The 20,528-nt window shown below is 41.7% G+C and overlaps 1 protein-coding gene across 5 annotated transcripts in view; it reads right to left on the bottom strand.

Annotated features, from left to right (window-relative positions):
- rptor (regulatory associated protein of MTOR, complex 1) overlaps positions 1-20,528 on the bottom strand; it is a 337,285-nt gene that overhangs the window by 59,359 nt on the left and 257,398 nt on the right. For all 5 annotated transcript variants that reach the window (XM_041216771.1, XM_041216772.1, XM_041216769.1 and 2 more), the window contains 2 exons: positions 19,683-19,869; positions 15,184-15,294 (listed from right to left, as the gene is read on the bottom strand). In XM_041216771.1, coding sequence (XP_041072705.1) covers positions 15,184-15,294; positions 19,683-19,869 — 298 coding nt within the window. The remainder of the gene's footprint in view (positions 1-15,183; positions 15,295-19,682; positions 19,870-20,528) is intronic.

Raw genomic sequence — 20,528 nt, 5'->3', positions numbered from 1 at the left:
GACAGTTAGTCAAATGCCTCACAACAAAAGCCATCATCAATTATGAGCCTAAACATTGAGTACACAAATTTCCTGTTGATCCCCTGCTTACGGTCAGGGAATAGCAGAATGGGTAATTGGCCTCCCCAGTGCTGCTGTCGGCAACTTGGGAGGAAAAAATTCTGCTGGTTTACACATCTGCTGTGCCCTGCCTTTGGGGCTTGCAACCAGGCCGCATTGTAGGAGCCCTGCTAGCCCTCCCATTAGTCGGAAACACACCGTTTTGTGGCTGATTGTGAGAATGACAGCACTGGAGACAATGAAGATCACCTGGAAAATCTTACATGTGCCAAGAGTGCACTTGGGGGGAGAGGGAAGAGATAAACATACACAAACTGGGATTGGAAAAGAAATAAACTGAAGATGGAGAGAAGGTGCAATGCAAACCAGAAGAGGGAAAGAGAGCAAAGCAAACTGAAGGAGGGTGAGAGGAACACAAACAGGGGAGGGAGCAACAGAGCAACACAAACTGGAGAGAGTTCACAGTATCACAGAACCTTTACAGTGGAGGCCATTCAGCCCATTGAGTCTGCACTGGCTCTCTGAAAGAGCATTCCACCTAGTCCACTCCCCTGCCTTATCCCCACAATCTTGCACATTCTCTCTTTTCAGGTAGCAATCCAATTCCCTTTGGAATATCTCGATTGAACCTGCCTCCATCATCCTTTCAGGAAGTTTGTTCTGGATTCCAAACAGCCTCTGGGTGAAAAATGTTTCCCTCACATCACATTTACTCCTTTTGCCAAGTTGTTCTGAATCTGTGCCTCCTAGTTCTTGATGTTCTGTTGAATGGGAACAGTTTCGCACTATTTCCCCTATCCATACCCCTCAGGGTCTTGAATATCTCTATCACGTCTCCTCTCGGCCTTCTTTTCTCCAAGGAAAACAGTCCCAATCTCTCCAATCTATCCTCCTAGCTACAGTTCTTCATCCCATTCTTGTGAATCTCCTCTGTACTCTCTCCAATGCCTTCACATCTTTCCTCAAGCATGGCACCCAGAACTGGACATGGTACTCCAGATGATGCTTAACTAGTGTCTTATACAAGTTCAACATGACCTCCTTACTCTTGTACTCAATGCCGCTATTAACAAAACCTAAGATGCTATATGCTTTATTAATTACTCTCTCAACATGCTCTGCCATCTTCAATGACCTATGTATTGTACACCGAGGTCCCTCTGTTCCTGCAGCTCCTTTAGAGGCTCTTCCTTTATTTTGTACTGTCTCATCATATCTTTCCTGCCAAAACAAATTACTTCACGCTTTTCTGCACTGAACTTCACCTGCCACTTGTCTGCCCAATCCACCAACATGTCTATATCCTTTTGAAGTTCAAGACCATCCCCATCACAGTTGGCAACACTTCCAATCTTTGCATCATCTGCAAATTTTGAAATCATGCCCTGCACAGCACAGTCTAGGTCATTAATATATATCAGGAAAAGCAAGGGTCCCAACGCTGACCCCTGAGGAACTCCACTACAAACCTTCCCCCAATCTGATACACAACCATTTATAACTACTCTGTTTCCTGTCACGCAGCCAATTTCTTATCCAAGTGCCTACTTTCCCTTTTATTCCATGACCTAAAATTGTGCTCACAAGTTTGTTATGCGACACTATCAAATGCCTTTTGAAAACCCATATACACCACATCAACAGTGTTTCATTTATCAGCCTTCCATGTTACCTCCTCGAAAAACTCCAGCAAGTTAGTTAAACATGATTTTCCCTTGATGAACCCAGTGTGGTAAAAAAATGGGGCATGGCCTCCTTCCCTTTGACTCTTCTGGACTTCAGCACTGGGCCCCAGGGACACGCTGCACTGCCAGGATCTTGCTCAGTCTGATTGCCACTCCGAAGATGTTCAGGCCCAGTGAGTTGAATTAAGCTTGGCTTGGGTTGAATTTATTATTTTTGTAACTTGCTGTGCATCATAAAGAGTCATAATATTGTATGAAAACTTTATTTACAATTTACTTATATTGATTTTTTTTGCTGGATCAGTGATGTGTCTCACATTGCAGTCGATATTATATTATAGAAACACTACATAAATAGTTTTATTTAAACATTACTTATTCTTAAATCTTTCTATTCTTTTACTTTCAAATATTTTATTTGGAGCATGGTGATACTGAGACACTAAAACAAGGTAAATTCAATAAGATCTGCAAACAATGAAATCTCGTGTGATCAAAACTCCAGGAAGATCACAAGTTAGAGTTGGCAACTCTATCCATAGAGCACAGTTCTCAACCCCTTCTTTATCTGACTTTGAAACATGAATATTTTCCAGCAGAGCTCCTAGAGCAGTGGTCAAAAGCAGGAGCCTTGCTCAAAAGCTTCCTGTTTTACTTTGAGGTAAAATAAAGCCGCCTTCAGTGCCCACAACTAATAATCTGACTAAGATCAAGGTACTCTGCCAGCTAAAAAATTAGAATATTGGAAGTGGACGACAGTTCATATTCCATGTGCTTCCTTCAAACAGAACTCATTGTTCAACTAGAATGTTTTTCTGTCTACTATGGGGCAAGGATCTAAAATGATCTAGCAAAAAACAAAATTGTTACATTTTCAAAATATAAGACAGTGGCAAACACATCCTAGCATTCACCTGATGTAACAGTTCAGTAATTTTCTGGATTGTCTGGAATGAATATTTGGCAGAAATACATATAAGTCGGAAAGTACAATTCATCACAATCTCTACTTGAAATGAAATTGCAGATGGAAGAACGCAGTTTCAATTATTCCTCATCTTCAAATGAGTGATTATCAAAAAACATTATTGCATTTATCATACAGAATTCATGTTACAGCACTTGAAATTGTTAATATTCTTTGTAAATTAAAGCTTTTTACCTACATTAAATTTCAAACTTTGTTTCAATGATGAAGTCAGATTTCTGCAATAGACATGTATTTATAGGAAAAAAAATGCAGGAAAATACCCACCTGCTGTGATTTAACGAACTCCATACCCAAAGTTATGCAAAAATGTTCCCAATACACTGAATATTATGACCTCAAAGTTTATTGAAGTGCTAATAATGAAAATCAACTATACAATACAAATAACATTTCATTATGGTCTCCATCAAAATAATATTTGCAGTCTATTTATTTTCCCCTTCAAGACCTCTTCCCAGTAAACAGAGCTGCCTGCGAACTCCTGAGGCAACGTGGGTGTTGAAATAGTGTTACATGATTAGGATCATGACACACCATAGATTCTTACACCTTCTATCTCCCACTCAGCTAGAACCAATTACACGATCTGTATTTTACTACTTCAGTCTGTTAAGAGAAAACCAATGAACTTGTTTTATTTAACTCCCTGAGTACTGTAACTATGACTTACACACAGAAACTGAGGTGATTTCAGAGTGCATTTGTGTATCAAGTTATTATTTGCAATTCCCGATCCAATGCCCAAAGCTAGAGAGTCATAACATGAACGTGTTTTGTTCTGAGGTCAAAATATAAATCATGAATTTTAAACTTCTGGGTTTTGAGAAAGTATAACAGCTACTATATTCATCTCACAGCGGTTGCATGCCTAGGTTTACAAAATTCTCTATCTGCAGAGGGTAAAGAAAACACTGTTTTGAAGGAACTAAAAATAATTTACTTCATGGTCACCAAGCACATCCTGCACAACAACTTTTCAAATGACAACACGGAGCCTTCTTCACCCACAAACCTAGCATCCCACAGCAGGAATGCAACTCTGAAAGGACTGTAATCAATGTCACAGGAGGTCTGGGCATACTGCACAAAACAAAATATACAAAAAACATTAACTATTTGTACACTTGCTGTCCATCACGCATTAGCTAATGCAAATTTGAGCTGAAAGTAGACAAGAAAAAGTCGAACATGCCACAAGATCCAGTGCAATTAATATAAAATAAACACACTGCTTGTACAACATTTCACACAAAAAGAAAAATTTGTCAAAAGGCATAGACAAGGAGATGTTTGCCCGCAGGAACATACAGACTGTACTTGAGTTTACAGCATATGGGGTTTAAATGAAGGAAGGAGAAGAGGTTTGTTTACCCAGCCTTGTTCATAAAACAGGACATGAAGCATGTAAGAAATTCTGAGAAGAAATGTGAAAGGTAAAGCCAGCAATAGCTTAATTATGACCCTCAACAGATCTTGGTTTAAACTTAAAAGTTCAACAGGTCTTGTCCATTAAAATGTAGTAAGCCTCAGTTAATAATGGCTGCAGTTTTCTGGATAAGCACCCGGTAAATTCCTTCTGCTATACTGCACAACTATCAAACATGACTTCTTTGCCAAAGTATTTCTGGTGGTTTGGTTCTTCATCACAGACTGAAATCACTGAAGAACTTTCCTTGCAAGAAAAAAACAAAATGGGGTAAGGGCAAAAAGAATTGCTGCTTCAGCCCATGCAACTACCTTCACACCATCTGGAATGGAAAGATTGCATGGGTAACATTCCAAAACTGTAAAGACCATGTCCCATTAAACAAACAATGAAATGAATCCATCACTGGAATTGTAGCTTGAGATCCAAAGCCTGCTGCAAACTCTTGAAAACACTTCAAATAAACTCAGTTGCTTTTTAAAATCTCACCACTTAAAAATTCTGTTCGCAAGATGCTGGGCCAGGCATCGCGCATTAAGAGAAGTGCCACAGTAATCAATTGTTATTTAAAAAAAATATGAAGTTGTGCAGCAATAATAAAATTTGAGTACCCTGTAACAAAATGTAACATTTTTGCTTAAAACACTGGCAATTTTTACAACATACAGTACCACACAGTTCCTTTACAGAGAATCTCATTTAAAGCATGTCTGCTAACTCTTCATCTGTACGTATAAGGCTCATCTTTCAGGTGAGGTGTTAAATTGACCCCCTGCTTGTTCTCTCTAGTGGACATGTAAGATCCCATGGAACTGTATCAAAAAGGAACAGGGGAGTTATCCCAGTCTCCCAGCCAAAAGTTAGCCCTCATTCAACATCACTAAAACACACTGGTACAGAATGTCCGATCGCCAATGGTCATACACCCAAGATGCCCTTTGGGACCCCTCGAAAGTCCTGACATAGTGGCCACATGGGAATTGCCTGGGAAGCTGGAACTTCCAATGGGCAATTCCCCAGCTGCTGGAACTCTCTGAAAACATCTCCAATTCTGAGTTAAGAGTTGGAGACTTCGGACGGTGCTGACTCACTTGCCTGAATAGTTACCCAGGTAACTATTCAAAGGATTAAAACCAGTTCCAACTCCTGGATAACTACTGCTGACCCCTGACCACCTGCCCACTTCCCTCACTCACCCACCTGCCTGCCACCTTACTTCCTCATCCACCCAACTGCTACCCTACCCTCATCATCCACCCACCTACCCAACCCCCCCATCATCCAGCCATCTGCCACTCTACCCCCTCATCCAGACCTTACACATTTACCTTCTCTCTGTAGCTTCTCAGAGTTGCTTTGGGACCTTTAAATTCTCTACTTACCAGAATATGGCAGTTAGTGTCATTAAAAAAAGGGTTGTGGCTTCTCCGATGATTCTCTCCGCCACTCCCTGCGAGGGATTGCTGCACTGTGGAAGGACCCTCCATTGGAAGATGGGCCCGAAAAATTGTAGGAAGTTAAGTAGGTAACTTTTTGTCTGATCTGGGTCATGAATAGGGATTCTGCCCCAGATTGGAAGTTCTGGGCCATTATTACAATTCTATTTTTGGGAGCTTGCTGTGTGCAAATTGGCTGTCACGGTTCCGCCATGACAACAGTGACTACACTTCAAAGCTTATGAAAGGTACCTGATGAATGCAAGTTTTTCTTGATGTTGTCCTTTCATCAGAAAAGCTTTTCGTATGTCCTTTGCTAAATAATTTTTACAGATGGAAATAGAACACATTGTTCTGTTTTGAAGAGGCAGAGCATGAAAAATCCAGCGACTGGTATTTACGAACTAATTTGAAAGTAGTGATTGCTGTCATATTAACTGATATAAATTTTGTTTGGAACACAAATTATATGCCCTTTGATTATACGTACAAGGATTTCAAATTCGGAATTAAAAACTGCAGGTTCACTAGTCAAATGGAAAGATATGTTTGTATAGGTTAACCGCGCTGCCCCCACAAACTGGATTAAATAATTAATGTTAGTAATTAAGTGAATAATTTCTGCAAGTTCCATTAACAAATCATATGTCAAAAGCTTTGCAAGTCAAGTGCAGATCAGGCACTTCAACATCCTTCTCCAGTTCAGCAGGATCTTATATTTCATTTTTACTAAAAAAAATGCAGAAAACTGAAGAAACTCATTCAAAACATCTTCCATGTCTCAAAATACATTATAATTTATTTGAAAAAAAAAATCACCATTCAGTTAACAAAGCAATGCAATCACTTGTTTGAACACAAGTTGGTCAGTACTTGTGCAAACATAAGTGGAAGGCCAAAAGATTGGGCAGAATATAAGGAACAGCAAAGGATGACTAAAAGGTTAATAAGGAGGGAAAAATTTGAGTATGAGAGAAAGCTAGCCAGAAAATCAAAAACAGATAGTAAGGGTTTCTATAAATATTTAAAACAGAAACAAGTTAAGAAAGTGAGCATTGGTCTGGTAGAATGGGAGTCTGGAGAATTGATAATGGAAAACAAGGAATGGCAGGTATTTTATATCAGTCTTAACTATAGAGGATACTATAGTAACATCCCAGAAGCATATATAAATCAGGAAATGGAAGGGAGGGAGGAACTCAGGAAAATTACAATCACCAGAGAAGTGATACTGAGTAAATTGTTGGCGCTGTGGGGTAACAAGTGCCCAGTTCTGATGGATTTCATCCTAGGGTCTTAAAAGAAGTGGCTAGTGAGATAGTTGGTGCATTGGTTTTAATTTTCTGAAACTCCCTAGATTCGGGGAAGGTCCCATTAGATTGGAAGATAGCAAATGTAACTCCATTATTCAACAAAGGGAGGGAGACAGAAAGCCGGAAATTACAGGCCAGTTAGCTTAACATGCCATACGGAAAATATTAGAAGCTGTTGCTGAAGAAGCTATAGCAGGGCACTTGGATAAGTTCAAGGTAATCAGGCAGAGTCAACATGGTTTTGTGAAAGGGAAATCATCTTTAACCAACTTATTGGAATTCTTTGAGGAAGTAACATGTGCTATGGATAAAGGGGAACCGCTGGATGTACTGTACTGAGATTTCCAGAAGGCATTTGAGGTGTCACATCAAAGGCTATTGCGGAAAATAAAAGCTCATGGTATAGGGAGAAACATATTGGCATGGATAGAAGATTGGCTGGCTACCAGGAAGCAGAGAGTAGGCATAAATGAGTCATTATCAGGTTGGCAAAATGTAATGAGTGATGTGCCAGAGGGATCAGTGCTGGGACCTCAACTTTTACAATTTATATAAATAACTTGCATGAAGAGATGGATGGGATGGTTGCCAAATCTGCTGGTGACACAAAGATAGGTAGCAAAGTAAATTGTGAAGAGGACATAAGGAGGTTACAAAAATATATAGATAGGTTAAGTGAGTGGGCAAAGATATGAGAAATGGAGTATAATGTGGGAAAAGGTGAAATTGTCCATTTTGGCCGGAAGAATAAAAGAGAATCATATTATCTAAATGGTGAGAGACTGCACAGCTCTGAGATGCAGAGGGATCTGGGTGTCTTAATGTATGAATCGCAAAAGGCTATTATGCAGGTACAGCAAGTAATTAGGATAGCTAATAAAATGTTATCATTCATTGCGAGGGGATTTGAATACAAATGTAGGGAAGTTATGCTTCAGTTATACAGAGCACTAGTGACACCACATCTGGAGTACCGTGTACAGCATTGGTCACCTTATTTAAGGAAGAGTGCAAATGCATTGAAGAAGTTCAGAGAAGGTTTACCAGACTAATACCAAGAATGGACAGGCTGTCTTAAGAGGAAAGGTTAACAGCCTAGGCTTGTATCTGCTGGAGTTTAGATGAGGAAGAGGTGACTTGATTGAAACATGAAAGGTCCTGAGGAGTCTTGACAGGGTGGATGTGGAGAGGATGTTTCCTCTTGTGGGAGAATATAGAACTAGGGGTCACTGCTTAAAAATAAGGGGTTGTCCATTTAAAATGGAGATGAGGTGAAATTTTTTCTCTCAGAGGATCATGAGTCTTTGGAACTCTCTTCCTGAAAAGGTTGTGCAAGCAGAGTTTTGAATATTTTTAAGGCAGGGGTTGGTCAATGCTTGGTAAGCAAGGGGGTGATAGGTTATTGGCAGTAGGTGGGATGTAGATTTGAGGTAACTATCAGATCAGGCTCGAGGGGCCGAATGGGCTCCTCCTGTTCATATGTTCTTGTTTGTAATACAAAAGCTGTATGAACATGTCTAGCAGTGACACTACACTACAGATGCTCAACAGAGAAATATCATGCTGTTCTCATAGGCTTTACATCATCCCTTAATTTAGATTTGAGACAGTTCAATAAATTTGTATCAAAAATGCAATTGTGTAACATTTTGAAAAATACATGGTGATTGAAGGAAGATTTCCAATAATATAGTCACAAGCTATTTTATGATGAAATGTAAGCTATTATTTTACTTTTTCTAATGTGTTCAGGTAAAGGGTTTGGGCATTGTTATAAAGGCTGTGCATTTCGGGATTAGGGACCCAACATTCCTTATTTTGCTAGAAGTGGGAGAAGACTGGGTTCTGTGCTACAAGCAATGAACTGCTAAGGAACTTGCAGGTCACATGGTTTTCAAAAGTGTGAACCATGAGAATGCGCTTTTGTCAAGTGAAAATGCAAGAGTAGCAACCAATCATGACGCACTTATAATAACAAGCCTTTAACGCTTCTCAAGCAGCTTAATCAAACTCTATTAACTAGCATAACTGACGTCTGATAATTCAGCTCAGGACAATATATCTGAAAATATCTGAACACCAAAAGCGATAAAGCTCATTGAGCAACAAGGCTCCACAACAGTGATGAACACAGTAATGGGGCTGTGTAAACCATCACAGATGAATACCAATCAGCTATGTCACTGTAAGAGGTATCACAGACACACTCAAACCTACTCTAAGTCTATGTCCACATATATGCAGCAAGAATTGTTGGACAGAGACAAGGGGCAGAATTTTCCGGCGTCGGGCATGTTCGGTCAGGTGAGTGGACTATATGGCGTGATCGGTTTCATGACGGGGTGAAACCAGTTTGCGATCGTCCACTCAGCCTGCCAAAGGCAGGCCGGATGTCGGGAACCTCATAGTAATACATTAGCATATTATCAGGCCCGCCTGCCGGTATGCCCCCCACCCACCACCCCCCGCCCCCCCCCCCTCCTCCCCCACTGACGGGGATGAGGGTGAGGTCGTCCTCGGAGGTGACGATGACGGGGATGAGGCCCTCGCACTGACTAGATGAGGCAGGCGCACTCGGGAGGCCCTCATAGCTGCTGGGACTGTGGAGGACGATGACGACACGCAGTGAGGTGACCCCATAGATCCTCACATCGCATCTGTGAAGGTTTGATTGCAGTCTGGCTTATGGCAGCGCGAATGCTCTCCGTGAGAGTGCTCCTGTCATGGAGACGAGGTGGAGACCCTAATAGTCGCTCGATTGCAGGAGGATAATGATGATGTGCAGAAAGGACACTCCACAGATCTTCACATAGCCTCTGAGAGTGTCTGACTCCTGTCTGGCCGAGGGCAACTTGCTTGCGCTCTGTGATCAGAGTCATATCACAGAGACGTAGCCTTGAAACTTAGAAGCATCTAATCCTTTATTTGCCTTCAGCGCCTGAGCCCTTCAGTGGTCACAGAGGCTGAGGAGATGGGGGCCAGCCCCACCATAAAGGGTGCTGAGAGCACCCAGAGAGAATGAGAACACTCTGTGGCACCGGCCCACTATGTTCTGGCAGTAATGGCAGGCACCGTCGATGTGCAGGCATCAGTAATGTGTCCAGGGAGTAGGCGGCTGGACCATCACTTTGGTCTGAAGGCTGCACAAAGCACAGGGAAGAGGGCCTGGACTGAGACACCTGCCTTTATCTTGTGCAGAAAGGTTTCACATTGGAGTGACATGAACACTGATCACCAGAACAAGGAGCCATAGGCAGGGAGACATTCTTGGGAGTTCACTGACAATAGTGAACATCATGTACAAGTGATTAACACCTGTGCCCAGGCTGTGCAACTAAGAGTTCAAATTATGAAACAATGTAATTTCACCTGAATAGGAACAGATGAAAACGTGTTTGTACTCGAACGAGTTACATCATCTTATTGTAAGTTTCCTTTAAATTTTGTCTTTGAGTTTGCAGTGACCCTAACTTAGGGGCTGCATTTAATTTATACCTCGTTTTGTTAGTTTAGTTTAATTGTTTGACTCCAAAAGAGGTACATCTTTTTGGCTTTCCTAATGCTGCCGTTACATTTTGGTGCTCCCAGGACATCCACAGTGGAGGTGGAGGCAGCCTGCGGACTGCTATGCCCTGTCTGTGATGACCTTGATGGGCGTCCTCTGGGGGGCTGAGGCTTAGAGGGCTCCGGCCTGCTATCAGGGTCCTGCTGTGTGGCAGCGGCACCCTTCTTCGCCTGTGGAGCTGGAGCTGCTGAGGTCACAGGAAGAGGGGATTCAGATGAGCCGGATATTCTCGGGGTCACCTGGGTGGATGGCCCTGGAGTGTGCACCTGCCGATCCTCCTCCCTATGGGTGCCCGAGAGCCCCAGACTGACTCTTTGAGAAGGGGTAGCTGGAGTGAGATCGATCTGCCTGGCACCCCTCTCATGTATATGCTGCTGGAGGCCAAATATGGCGCTGGTGATGGAATTGAGCCCGCGCAGTAGGGCAGGAGGGACGTCCGGGGCCAAGGTCTCCATGGCAGCCGCCATCCTACCAGTGTTGACCTCAGTGCATTGGCATGCTGGTACTATCACCTCAGCCTGAAGGCAGATGGACTCCTCCATCGTGCCTTGCAAGCTGAGGAGTGCAGCAGACATCCCTCCCTGATGTTCCTGAGCTTGCCTTTGCAGTTCCAGCAACTGCAACATGACCAAGTCCAGAGGTTCATAATCTGACTTGGACTCAGCAAACTTCTGGCCTTCAGCAGTCCTCCAAGTGCCGGACACCTGGGAAGTCCCTGCTGCCACCTGCTGTGGATCAGACAGTGCGATGTGCTCACCAGATTGTGATCCCGAGGCTATTCTAAAGCTAGGTCCCACTGAGGTGCACGTCTCTGCACTGGTGGAGGGTGTGGGTGAGCGCTGTGATGGGTCTTCAATGAAGGTGTCTTCAGGTTCCTCTTCCGAGGTGTCTTTGAGGCTTTACTGGTGGCCCTAGGTCATGGACTCTCTTGGCTGTTTTCCAGCTGTGCCTGTGGAAGCAAGGGGAGATAATTAGTGCATGGCAGTGGCCTGTGAAACAGGACACATTACTCACAGCACGGTTGTCTGATGTATGTTGCACTGCTGGATGCTCACGGTGGAGCACTGCTGACCTCTCTTTCAGCACAGGATCACTCCAGATCATGGCCAGCCAGCTGGATGGCTGTGTTTTCAAAGCCGGTGAGGATCTTGATCTCGGGCATTCCTCTACTGGTCTGCGACCTCTCCCTCTTGTAGTGTGCCAGCTTGTCCTGCATAAATAAAGATGGAAAGAGTGTAAGCAGGACACTTGCCAGGCCAGGTGATAAGAATGCCTGGCCTGTGCGGGTGGTGAACGGTCCCATATATGGGATGAGGACAATGAAGGGTTGTGAGACAGAGTGATTGGTGACGTCCCTTGAACTGGCAGTGAGCGAAGACCCTGTGGATGTGTGATGGGTTTGAGAGTGAGAGTCGAGAGTGATGAGAAAAGTGACTTACCCTGGCGGAACGAAGGAGATCATTCATCCTCTTGCGGCACTGGGTGGCTGTCCTTTTTTGAAGGACATTAGCGCTGACCACCTGCCAAGCTGGATTAGTGTGGTTGCTGACCAGAGCGGGGGCGGTGTAGGACATCCTGACGTGACTCCACTGCGTCCAGAAGGCTTTCCAGAGACGCACTGCTGAAGCAGCGGGGCTTCAGTCTTCTTGGCTTTCGGGTCCATCCTGTCTTCCGTGCAGAAGTCATGGTCTGGAAGCACCGAGATGTGTGCTTGAGGCTGGACTTTAAATATGGCGCCCGGCATGATGAAGTGGTGAGGTGATGGTGGGCAGGTGAATGAGAGCCCGCCCGCCATCAAAACGACATGCTTCCTGGGAATGCATAAATAACGTCGCAGGTTTGGGACGACACGGCACTGGGGCCAGCATCGCTTTCCCCATCCGCTACCACACTTAGTGCAAACCTGGGACGCTTCCGCCCAAGGGGTGGGAAACCCTCGTCATTTTTCTTTTTCCAGGCCTGGTTTGCTGCGGCCCACCATGGAATCAGAACCACTCGCGCTGTTGAGATTAGCACAGAGCAAGTATTGAACGGCTGATGCTCCTGTCACAGCAGTCACATTTGATAAACTATTTTTATGCGCTACGGTCAATTCAAGATGTTAGTTCTGATCCATCAAGAATGAGTACGGTGAAGGGTAAGGGCAAGAGATATTGATATAGCCATCATGATTATAATTTACTATCAAATGTCAAAACAATTGATTGGTTCCTTACAACACAATCGGGGTCAGTATGGACAGATTATTTTAAAATACAACTTTATAGAGATGGGGAAATATTAATGCAAATGACTATATTTTATCTTTCATGAAATACAAAACCTATGAGAAAAAGATGAAATCTGAAAATTGACTGAATCGCTGGCAAATACTATTGCCTCAAATCAATGTTTCATCATGCAGCAGTTAATATCTTTTGGAACAATGCAGTCTGATAAATTAAGCATATTTGAAGCCTCAGTGTGCCATCTTATTTTTATTTACACAAACTGAAGCTTCCACTCTCCACACTGTCAAATTAGAATTCATAAATTCCAAAATATGGAGAAGCTTTATTGACTTTCATCTACCAAGAGCTAGGGTACAGCTACCAAACTTATTTTACCTGTGATCACTTAAGTGTGTGACCAAATGAGTGAAAAAAATCATCCTGTTACAGTATTGCTTCGACACAGTGACCCTCCTTCCCTGTTGGCAAGGAAAGAGGATGCTATGCGGCAATTGGGAAGTCCAATATTTCTAAGGTTAGTTTTATCTTGGATCAAAATAAAGAAATAAGCTTGAACTTCTTTGTATCAGCATGAAATCTAATTTATACATTGCTGTGAAAGTATTATTTCAAATATGTGGAACAACTGATGCTTCTAAGCAACTGATGGCTGGTGTCTTCCAATGCAAGTATGAGTCTGGTACAACTTAGAGATGATGCAGAGCACATGACTTCACATACATTTTTCCAAAATAACATGCTGCTAAAATGAAGCATGGGCTTCATTCAATGTATGAAATTGCCTCATTTCACCTTCCCCTGAAGAGCATCTGCTCCTCACTGACTATTCAAAAGAGAATATATAAGCAGCATCCTTTCTCCAAACAAAGCTGGTCGGAGCAAAAGCTATAAATTAAATGGAAGTTGTGACAGGAACTCGGGATGTATCTCATGGCAAAGAAAGGGACCAAGATGACCTGTTAAGCACTGACAATCATTTTGAGGAACTCTTCACACTGGTGAAGGACAAGGTGGAAACTATGCCAGCATTGGTGTACATATTAATAAAGGGGGGACAAAACAGAAACAGACCCATTAGTCTTATGTGCATTCTGTATAAAATAAGAAACAAAGCTGAGGGCTTTTTGCACCAAAAGAGCCTAATAAAGAGTGTATACATAGAGCCTTGCAAAACTGGCATTCAAGTCCAAAAGAGAAATACCCTAAACATTGATTGAAGGCACCTATACAAATAATCTAATCAATTAATAATCTCAGACTCTGGTCACTGATATTGTTACTGCTTAGCATCCATTAGCACTGATTTACAGTGTACAATGTTACATGGAATTGCCTGTGTAACAGGTGCCAAACAGTTTGTCAAGTAAATCAGTCCACTGAAGATTTGCTACTTAGTTGTTAAGTAACTCTCATTATATCTTTGCAAGTCTATTAATTTTTTGTACCAATTTCTAACCAATATTTAGTGAGTAACTTGTGACCTGGCTTCTTTTTTGATTTGGCAAGAGTTAATTCACACACTCAACAGCTTGAGGGTAACCTAATCAAGGGTCAGTAAATTAAATCATTGATCAAAACTGGTTAGTACAGATGGATTGCCGAGCAGAGTTAAGCATCATTCATCACTAGACCTATGCTGGGAGGTAGATAACTCCTTAGTAAGGGGTTCTACGAGGAAATTAAAGGTTTGTATAATTTCTCAGCTGTGAGAAATCTTTTCCTCGCATGAAGAATGATCAACATACGGAACAGATTTCTGGATAGAATAGTGAAGGAAACTCTGGTACCATTTAAGAAACAACGGGGATCTCTAGGATCTCTCTGAAAGGATGAATGACTCTCCTCATCCATAATCATATTGTGATCTTGTAACTCATTTAGTCCAAGGTTGGTAATATTTTTCCCTACACTGGAGAAGGAACACCTGAAAAGTTATTGAACATAAAAAATAGGGAGGATTGTAATGGACTGGCCGACAATCCTCGAATGCCAGCTTATAATCACCTGGTCAGGAATCAAATGCACTGTCACATTAATCAACAAGCATTCCTAGCTTTAAAAAAAAGGGGACAGTTGAGATTGCCACACTTAAGTTGCAAAATACGCAGGTCTGAAAATCAACTTAAGGGAATCTTCTGAAATGATTTTTCAGAATTCTAACCAGAAGACACAGTTTACAGTTTAAAAAAAAATCACTGCAGTGTAAATTCTGCAATTTATCACAGTAAATTTTGGAATAATGTAATTGGAGCAACTGATTACAAGCTGTTCGTGGACCAGAAATAAGGATCTTAAAGTCTGGTCACTGGAACACAAATATCAGAAAAGAACATTACTTTCCTACTTACCTATGTCAGAAGGGACATATTTTTCCAGATGTGCATTTTTAAATTGAATTTACTTCAGTATTTTAATAACTAACTTGTTATGCTAATAAGTAAATCAGAAATTAAGAATCAATAGGTAGTTAAAGTACCTTCATCACTGGCTGTGCGAAATATTTTGCGCTCCAATCACAGAAACCCGTTTGCATTGTTGTAGATATAAAACTTTTGTGTCCAATTCCATCCTCCGAATCTTCAACAGTCTGGAAACATAAAACAAATTTTAACTACACACCATACTTGTCACAATGTTTTTAGCTTCGGCATTTGCAAAATTTAAGTTTTGACTTTCCCATTTTAAGTCAGGCTACAGAACATTCACTAAGTCAAAGTACTAACTGGTAGTGTGGTCTTAGTTGGGCGATAACATGTGTGGGCAGCAGTATCTCCACGCTGAAGTGTGGAGGTCCTTATGTCTTAGGCAGTGAATTTCTGAATTTCAGTGGGGTAAATACATACCCCATATCAAGAAAAAAATTCTACATGTTCAGATTTTTTGGTAACGTGTTTTGGAGATCCTAACATGGTGTAACACTTCCTGTCATTTCAGATACTCAGTTGACCATAAGAACTGCAACATACACAATCTTTGACTTTGAAAGATATAATGATAAACAGAGTACAACGCAATAAAAAGGCAAACTTGCACCTTAAACTGAAGTTAAAGCAAGTTTTGTAACAGGACTTGGGGATGAACAAAATCAACTCATCACAATAAAACCAGAATAGATAATGACAATTTAAAGAAAAAGAAAATTTGTAAGTGAAAACAGAAAGAGAAAAATCAACAGTAGGATAATTAGCGTCTGAAGGAGAAAGAAAGATTAATGTGTAGGTTATGTCCCTTCAGGAGATCCTTTAGATGCTGATTGACCTTCTCTGCATTTCCAGTATCGTTTTTTTCACAAGGCAATTCACACCACTTTCCTCTACAGTATACTTAAGGCACTTTTCCAAACATACTGTACCATTTAAAGGAGTTAAGTATTGTACACATCCTGGAATTTATGGGATTTCTATGAATGGCAAAACATTGAATTATAATACAACTAGTGAACTGCCAATGTGCAACATAATCCTCAATGCATGCGATTCTGCACTGCAGTTTCATTGCCTATTTAATTAAAGTAAAGTTTGCTTAAAGATACTAGATGACACAGAAGAAAACCCAGACTGTCTAGCTATTCTATGGAATTTACAAGTTAAGCATCTAGGCATGCTTACTTTGAATTATGCTAAAAATCATAATAGGAATTTGAGGACGTTAAACACACTAATGAAGGCAAAAGTACTGCTAATCTCTGCAACCTTCCAATAAACAACATGGTTCAAGGAAAGTCAAGTCTCTTAAAATGATTAAATCTGGAATTGAAGGCGTCATTCCTGGCTCAGAGGGAGCACTCTTGTCTCAGAAAGTCACAGGTTTAAGCTGCACTCCAGAGGTTTGTGTACATAATCTAAGCTGACACTGAGTGAGCGCAGCACTAATTGGAGGTGTTGCTTTTTGAAAGAGGCATTGTCTGCCCTCTCAACAGGTCACAAAAGAACCCGATGGCATTATTTGAAGAGAAAGAACGGAGTTCTCCTGATGCCCAGATCAGCATTTATCCCTCAAACTATTGCCCAAACAGATGAACTGGTCATTTATATCAATGTTGTTTGTGATGTGTGTAAATTGCCTGCCACGGTTTCTACATTACAATAAAATTCATTAGCTGCGAAGTGCTACCAGACTTCCTGAGGTTGTGAAAGATGATATATAAATGTCAGCTCTTGCAACCTTGGTACATTTCAAAAGAGGAACTCTGTTCAAATGCAACTGTTCTTGTTAATAAATGATGTAGCTGGAATTTTAGATTTTCTGCTGAATAACACCCACATACCCCAACAGCCTGAATTAATGAACTGACAATATATAATAGCACAGATGTCTTGGGTATAGGAAGTTAAGTTTTATCTACCCATTTACCTTTATTCTCCTGTAGAGATGCTCAAAGATATAGTTCCTCTGGGTTTCTTAGAATTGTCACGGAAGTCAGCAGAGCCCCATATCACAGCCATCAGTCACCTTTGCTAACTTTGACTGACTGTGTAAAGTGCATCATTGGCTTTTCTGATTCAAAGACGGTTATAAAGACACACAAATAATTCCCCACATTATAAAATAATAAACATATGCATTTTGTAGTTGGCTAAACAGTTATTCACACTAGTCCACGGAGAAATGCCCCTCGCAACCCAAGTTGACATACTTTACTAGTTTCACTAAGAAGGCACCCACTAATAACCAAGATCAGTAACTCAATAAGGTTGAGGATTTTTATTGCCTTAACAAGCATACAACATTCTGATTAAATTAAATGGGAATTACGGTGGTTGGTACAACCAAAGCTTTTTGCTGAAATGGAGGGATTTTCTAACAGCCTTTAAAATCCACCATCACTTTCTCCTGATTTTTTTCTTTTTTTTTTATTCATTCGTTGGATGTGGTCGTTACTGGCTGGGTTAGCATGTTTTGCATTGCCCTTGAGAAGGTGGTGGTGAGCTGCCTTCTTGAACCACTGCAATCCACATATAATTTAAACACACCCATAGTGCTATTAGGGAGTTCCAGGATTTTAACCCAGCAACAGTAAAGGAATGGCGATATATTTCAAAGTCAGGATGGTGAGTGGCTTGGAGGGAAGCTTGCGGGTAATGGTGTTCTCATGTGTCTGCTGCCCTTGTCCTTCTAGATGGTAGTGGTCATGGGTTTGGAAGATGCTGTCTAAGGAGCCTTGGTGAGTTCCTGTGGTGCATCTTGTAGATGGTACACACTGCTTCCACTGTTTGTCAGTGGTGTAGGGAGCGAATGTTTGTGGATGGGGTACCAATCAAGCAGGCTGTTTTGTCCTGGATGGTCTCAAGCTTCGAATGCTGTTGGAGCTGCGCTCATCCAGGCGAGTGGAGAGTATTCCATCACATTCCTGACTTGTGCCATGTAGATGGTGGATAGGGTTTTGGGAGTCAGAAGGTGAGTTACTCACCACAGGATTCCCAGCCTCTGACCTGCTCTTGTAGCCACAGTATTTGTGTGGTTAGTCCAGTTCATTTTCTGATTTATGATAACCCCCAGGATGTTGATAGTGGGGGTTCAGCGATGGTCCTGCCATTGAATGTCAAGGGGTGATGGTCAGATTCTCTCTTGTTGGATATGGTCACTGCCTGACGTGTGTGGCATAAATGTTACTTGCTACTTGTCAGCCCAAGCCTGGATATTGTCCCGGTCTTGCTGCATACAGACATGGGCTGCTTCAGTACCTGATGTGAATGGTGCTGAACATGGCGCAATTGTCAGCGATCATCCTTATTTTTGACCTTATGTTGAAGCAAGGTCATTGATGAAGCAGCTGAAGATAGATGAATACACTCTTAATGAGTGTAATTAGCTCTGGCTATTATTTTAACTATTTGTTGCTTTTCTTTTATTAAACGGAGGTCTGAGCTCTCACTTGTTGAGTTTCAATTTTTGTAACAGTCAAATTTAGTAATTAGAACGCAAAATAGGTCCTCTTGTTTAGTGGGTCTGTCACTGTTGCGGTGGGGTGGAGAAGCCAACCAAGGCAGTCACATATTATTTCCATTATAGTTACATCAGTAACTATAATGCAGTTATATATCAACACACAGTATGTTTGCCAGAAAAATATAGGTATCTCCAAAGGAAGGCAAGCTTTTTCAGCAAAGCATCTTGACAGACACTTCTGCTTAATCAGAACTGTGTACAGAGTAATAAATAGCTCTCAAGCCATTTGATTTTCAGAATAATCTGTATTGCTGTCAATTTAAAAAATACAAACGTTACACAGCTGACACAAAGTAAAAGATTGTAACATTACCTCAGCTGAAAGAATAAAATAAACGATTCATCAGAGGTGTTGGCTGCCCTCAACAGGAATTTGGTTTAATCATTGAGAGGAGGAGGAGGATACGCACATGGAAGGCAGCTGCTTGCATTGCTGATGGTGATTTCAAATCACACTTCACATTTATGTCCAAAATCACAGCAGTCAAAATATCATTGAGATAGATCTGGAATTCACTTCCGAGTTAGTCTTTCATTGCAAAGCCCACCTCTATAACCTTGCCCATCTCTGTCCCGGCCCCTGCCTTAGCCCATTTGCTTTTGTTAGCTGAGGACTGAGCTATATGCCAATACTCTTCTGGTCAGCCTCCCATCTTCAAGCTTCCATAACTTCAAGCTCATCCAAAACTCTGCTGCCTCTACCCTAACCTGCAACAAGTTCAGCTCACCAAGAATGCCTGAGCTTGCTGACCCACACTGACTTCCAGTCCACCAATGCTTTAATTTTAAAATTCCCAAACTTAAGTTCAAATCCCTCCAGGACTAAGCTCGAAAATTCCTTCCCTAAATCTCTATACCTCTGCATCTTTTTCATCTTTGAGAACTTCCTAAAGAACCTACCTCTTTAACCAAGCTTTTAGTCATCCTCATGGTGATATTTCCTTCTTTGGTGTGTCAATTTATTTAATTCAGTAAAAGACAACTTATTTCAGTCTTACGGGCTATGTAATCCAACATGTTCCTTACCTGATCTGGCCCCTTGTCAAACATCTTTCGTGTTCGGGAAAACTGGTGAGAGTGTGGAGTGTACTGCACCCCTCCAGTGGCACCAGTTCCTGGCCGTGGTGCTGCTGATATATCTCTGGGCCCTGTCTGTTTACTCACGTCATTGGTTAGACTGGAACTACTTGTGCTGGGTATGGGAGGTGAGCCTCTGGAACAGAGAAAAAAAGATTTAAGTTAAGAGAGAATCTTCTGCAAAGTGATAATGCTTGCCTGCATGGTTTTAAAAAGAGACTTGAGCCACAAACCCTACAACAGCTAACAGAGTTGGGGTTTCAAGTTTTTCCTGAGGCAAGAGGAGCAGCAGGGTACAGTTTTTTCTACTCTGTGCCAACAATGTCAGCTAACTATCATCTCAGGAAAGGACCTGTTGCTGCACCAATATGATATTTCCATTTCCCGCAGCAGCAATCGCTTGTGATCTTTTTGTGTAAGCAGGCTAACTTGTGCCAAACGTGAACTCTATATCTACTGGGAGTTGGGTTGAGACTGCTCAAGTCCATTACATAAAGTACCGTTACAGTGAGTGAGCAATAAAGATCTTTATCCTTCAGTGCGAGCTGGATCTGAAGCCAGGTGCTAGCAGTGAAAGGGTAGCGTCTTAACTGATTGCATCGATTAGACTGCCAGAAAACTGTGTGCATGGCAGTTCAGGTTGGTTACTCCATGAGGCTGGAACATGCGATTGAGGAAATTACACATATTAGTTGACATTTTGTGTCACTGAAGCTTGTAAAGACATGAAACAGATGTTTTAAACTTTTCAAACTATAATCAAACTTGTGAACAAAAGAACTGATGTCACTTATT

Source organism: Carcharodon carcharias, chromosome 22 (genome assembly GCF_017639515.1).
Source record: "Carcharodon carcharias isolate sCarCar2 chromosome 22, sCarCar2.pri, whole genome shotgun sequence".
Taxonomy (NCBI): domain Eukaryota; kingdom Metazoa; phylum Chordata; class Chondrichthyes; order Lamniformes; family Lamnidae; genus Carcharodon; species Carcharodon carcharias.
Note: the sequence above shows the minus strand (reverse complement) of the source record. Positions and strands in the feature narration are given on the sequence as shown.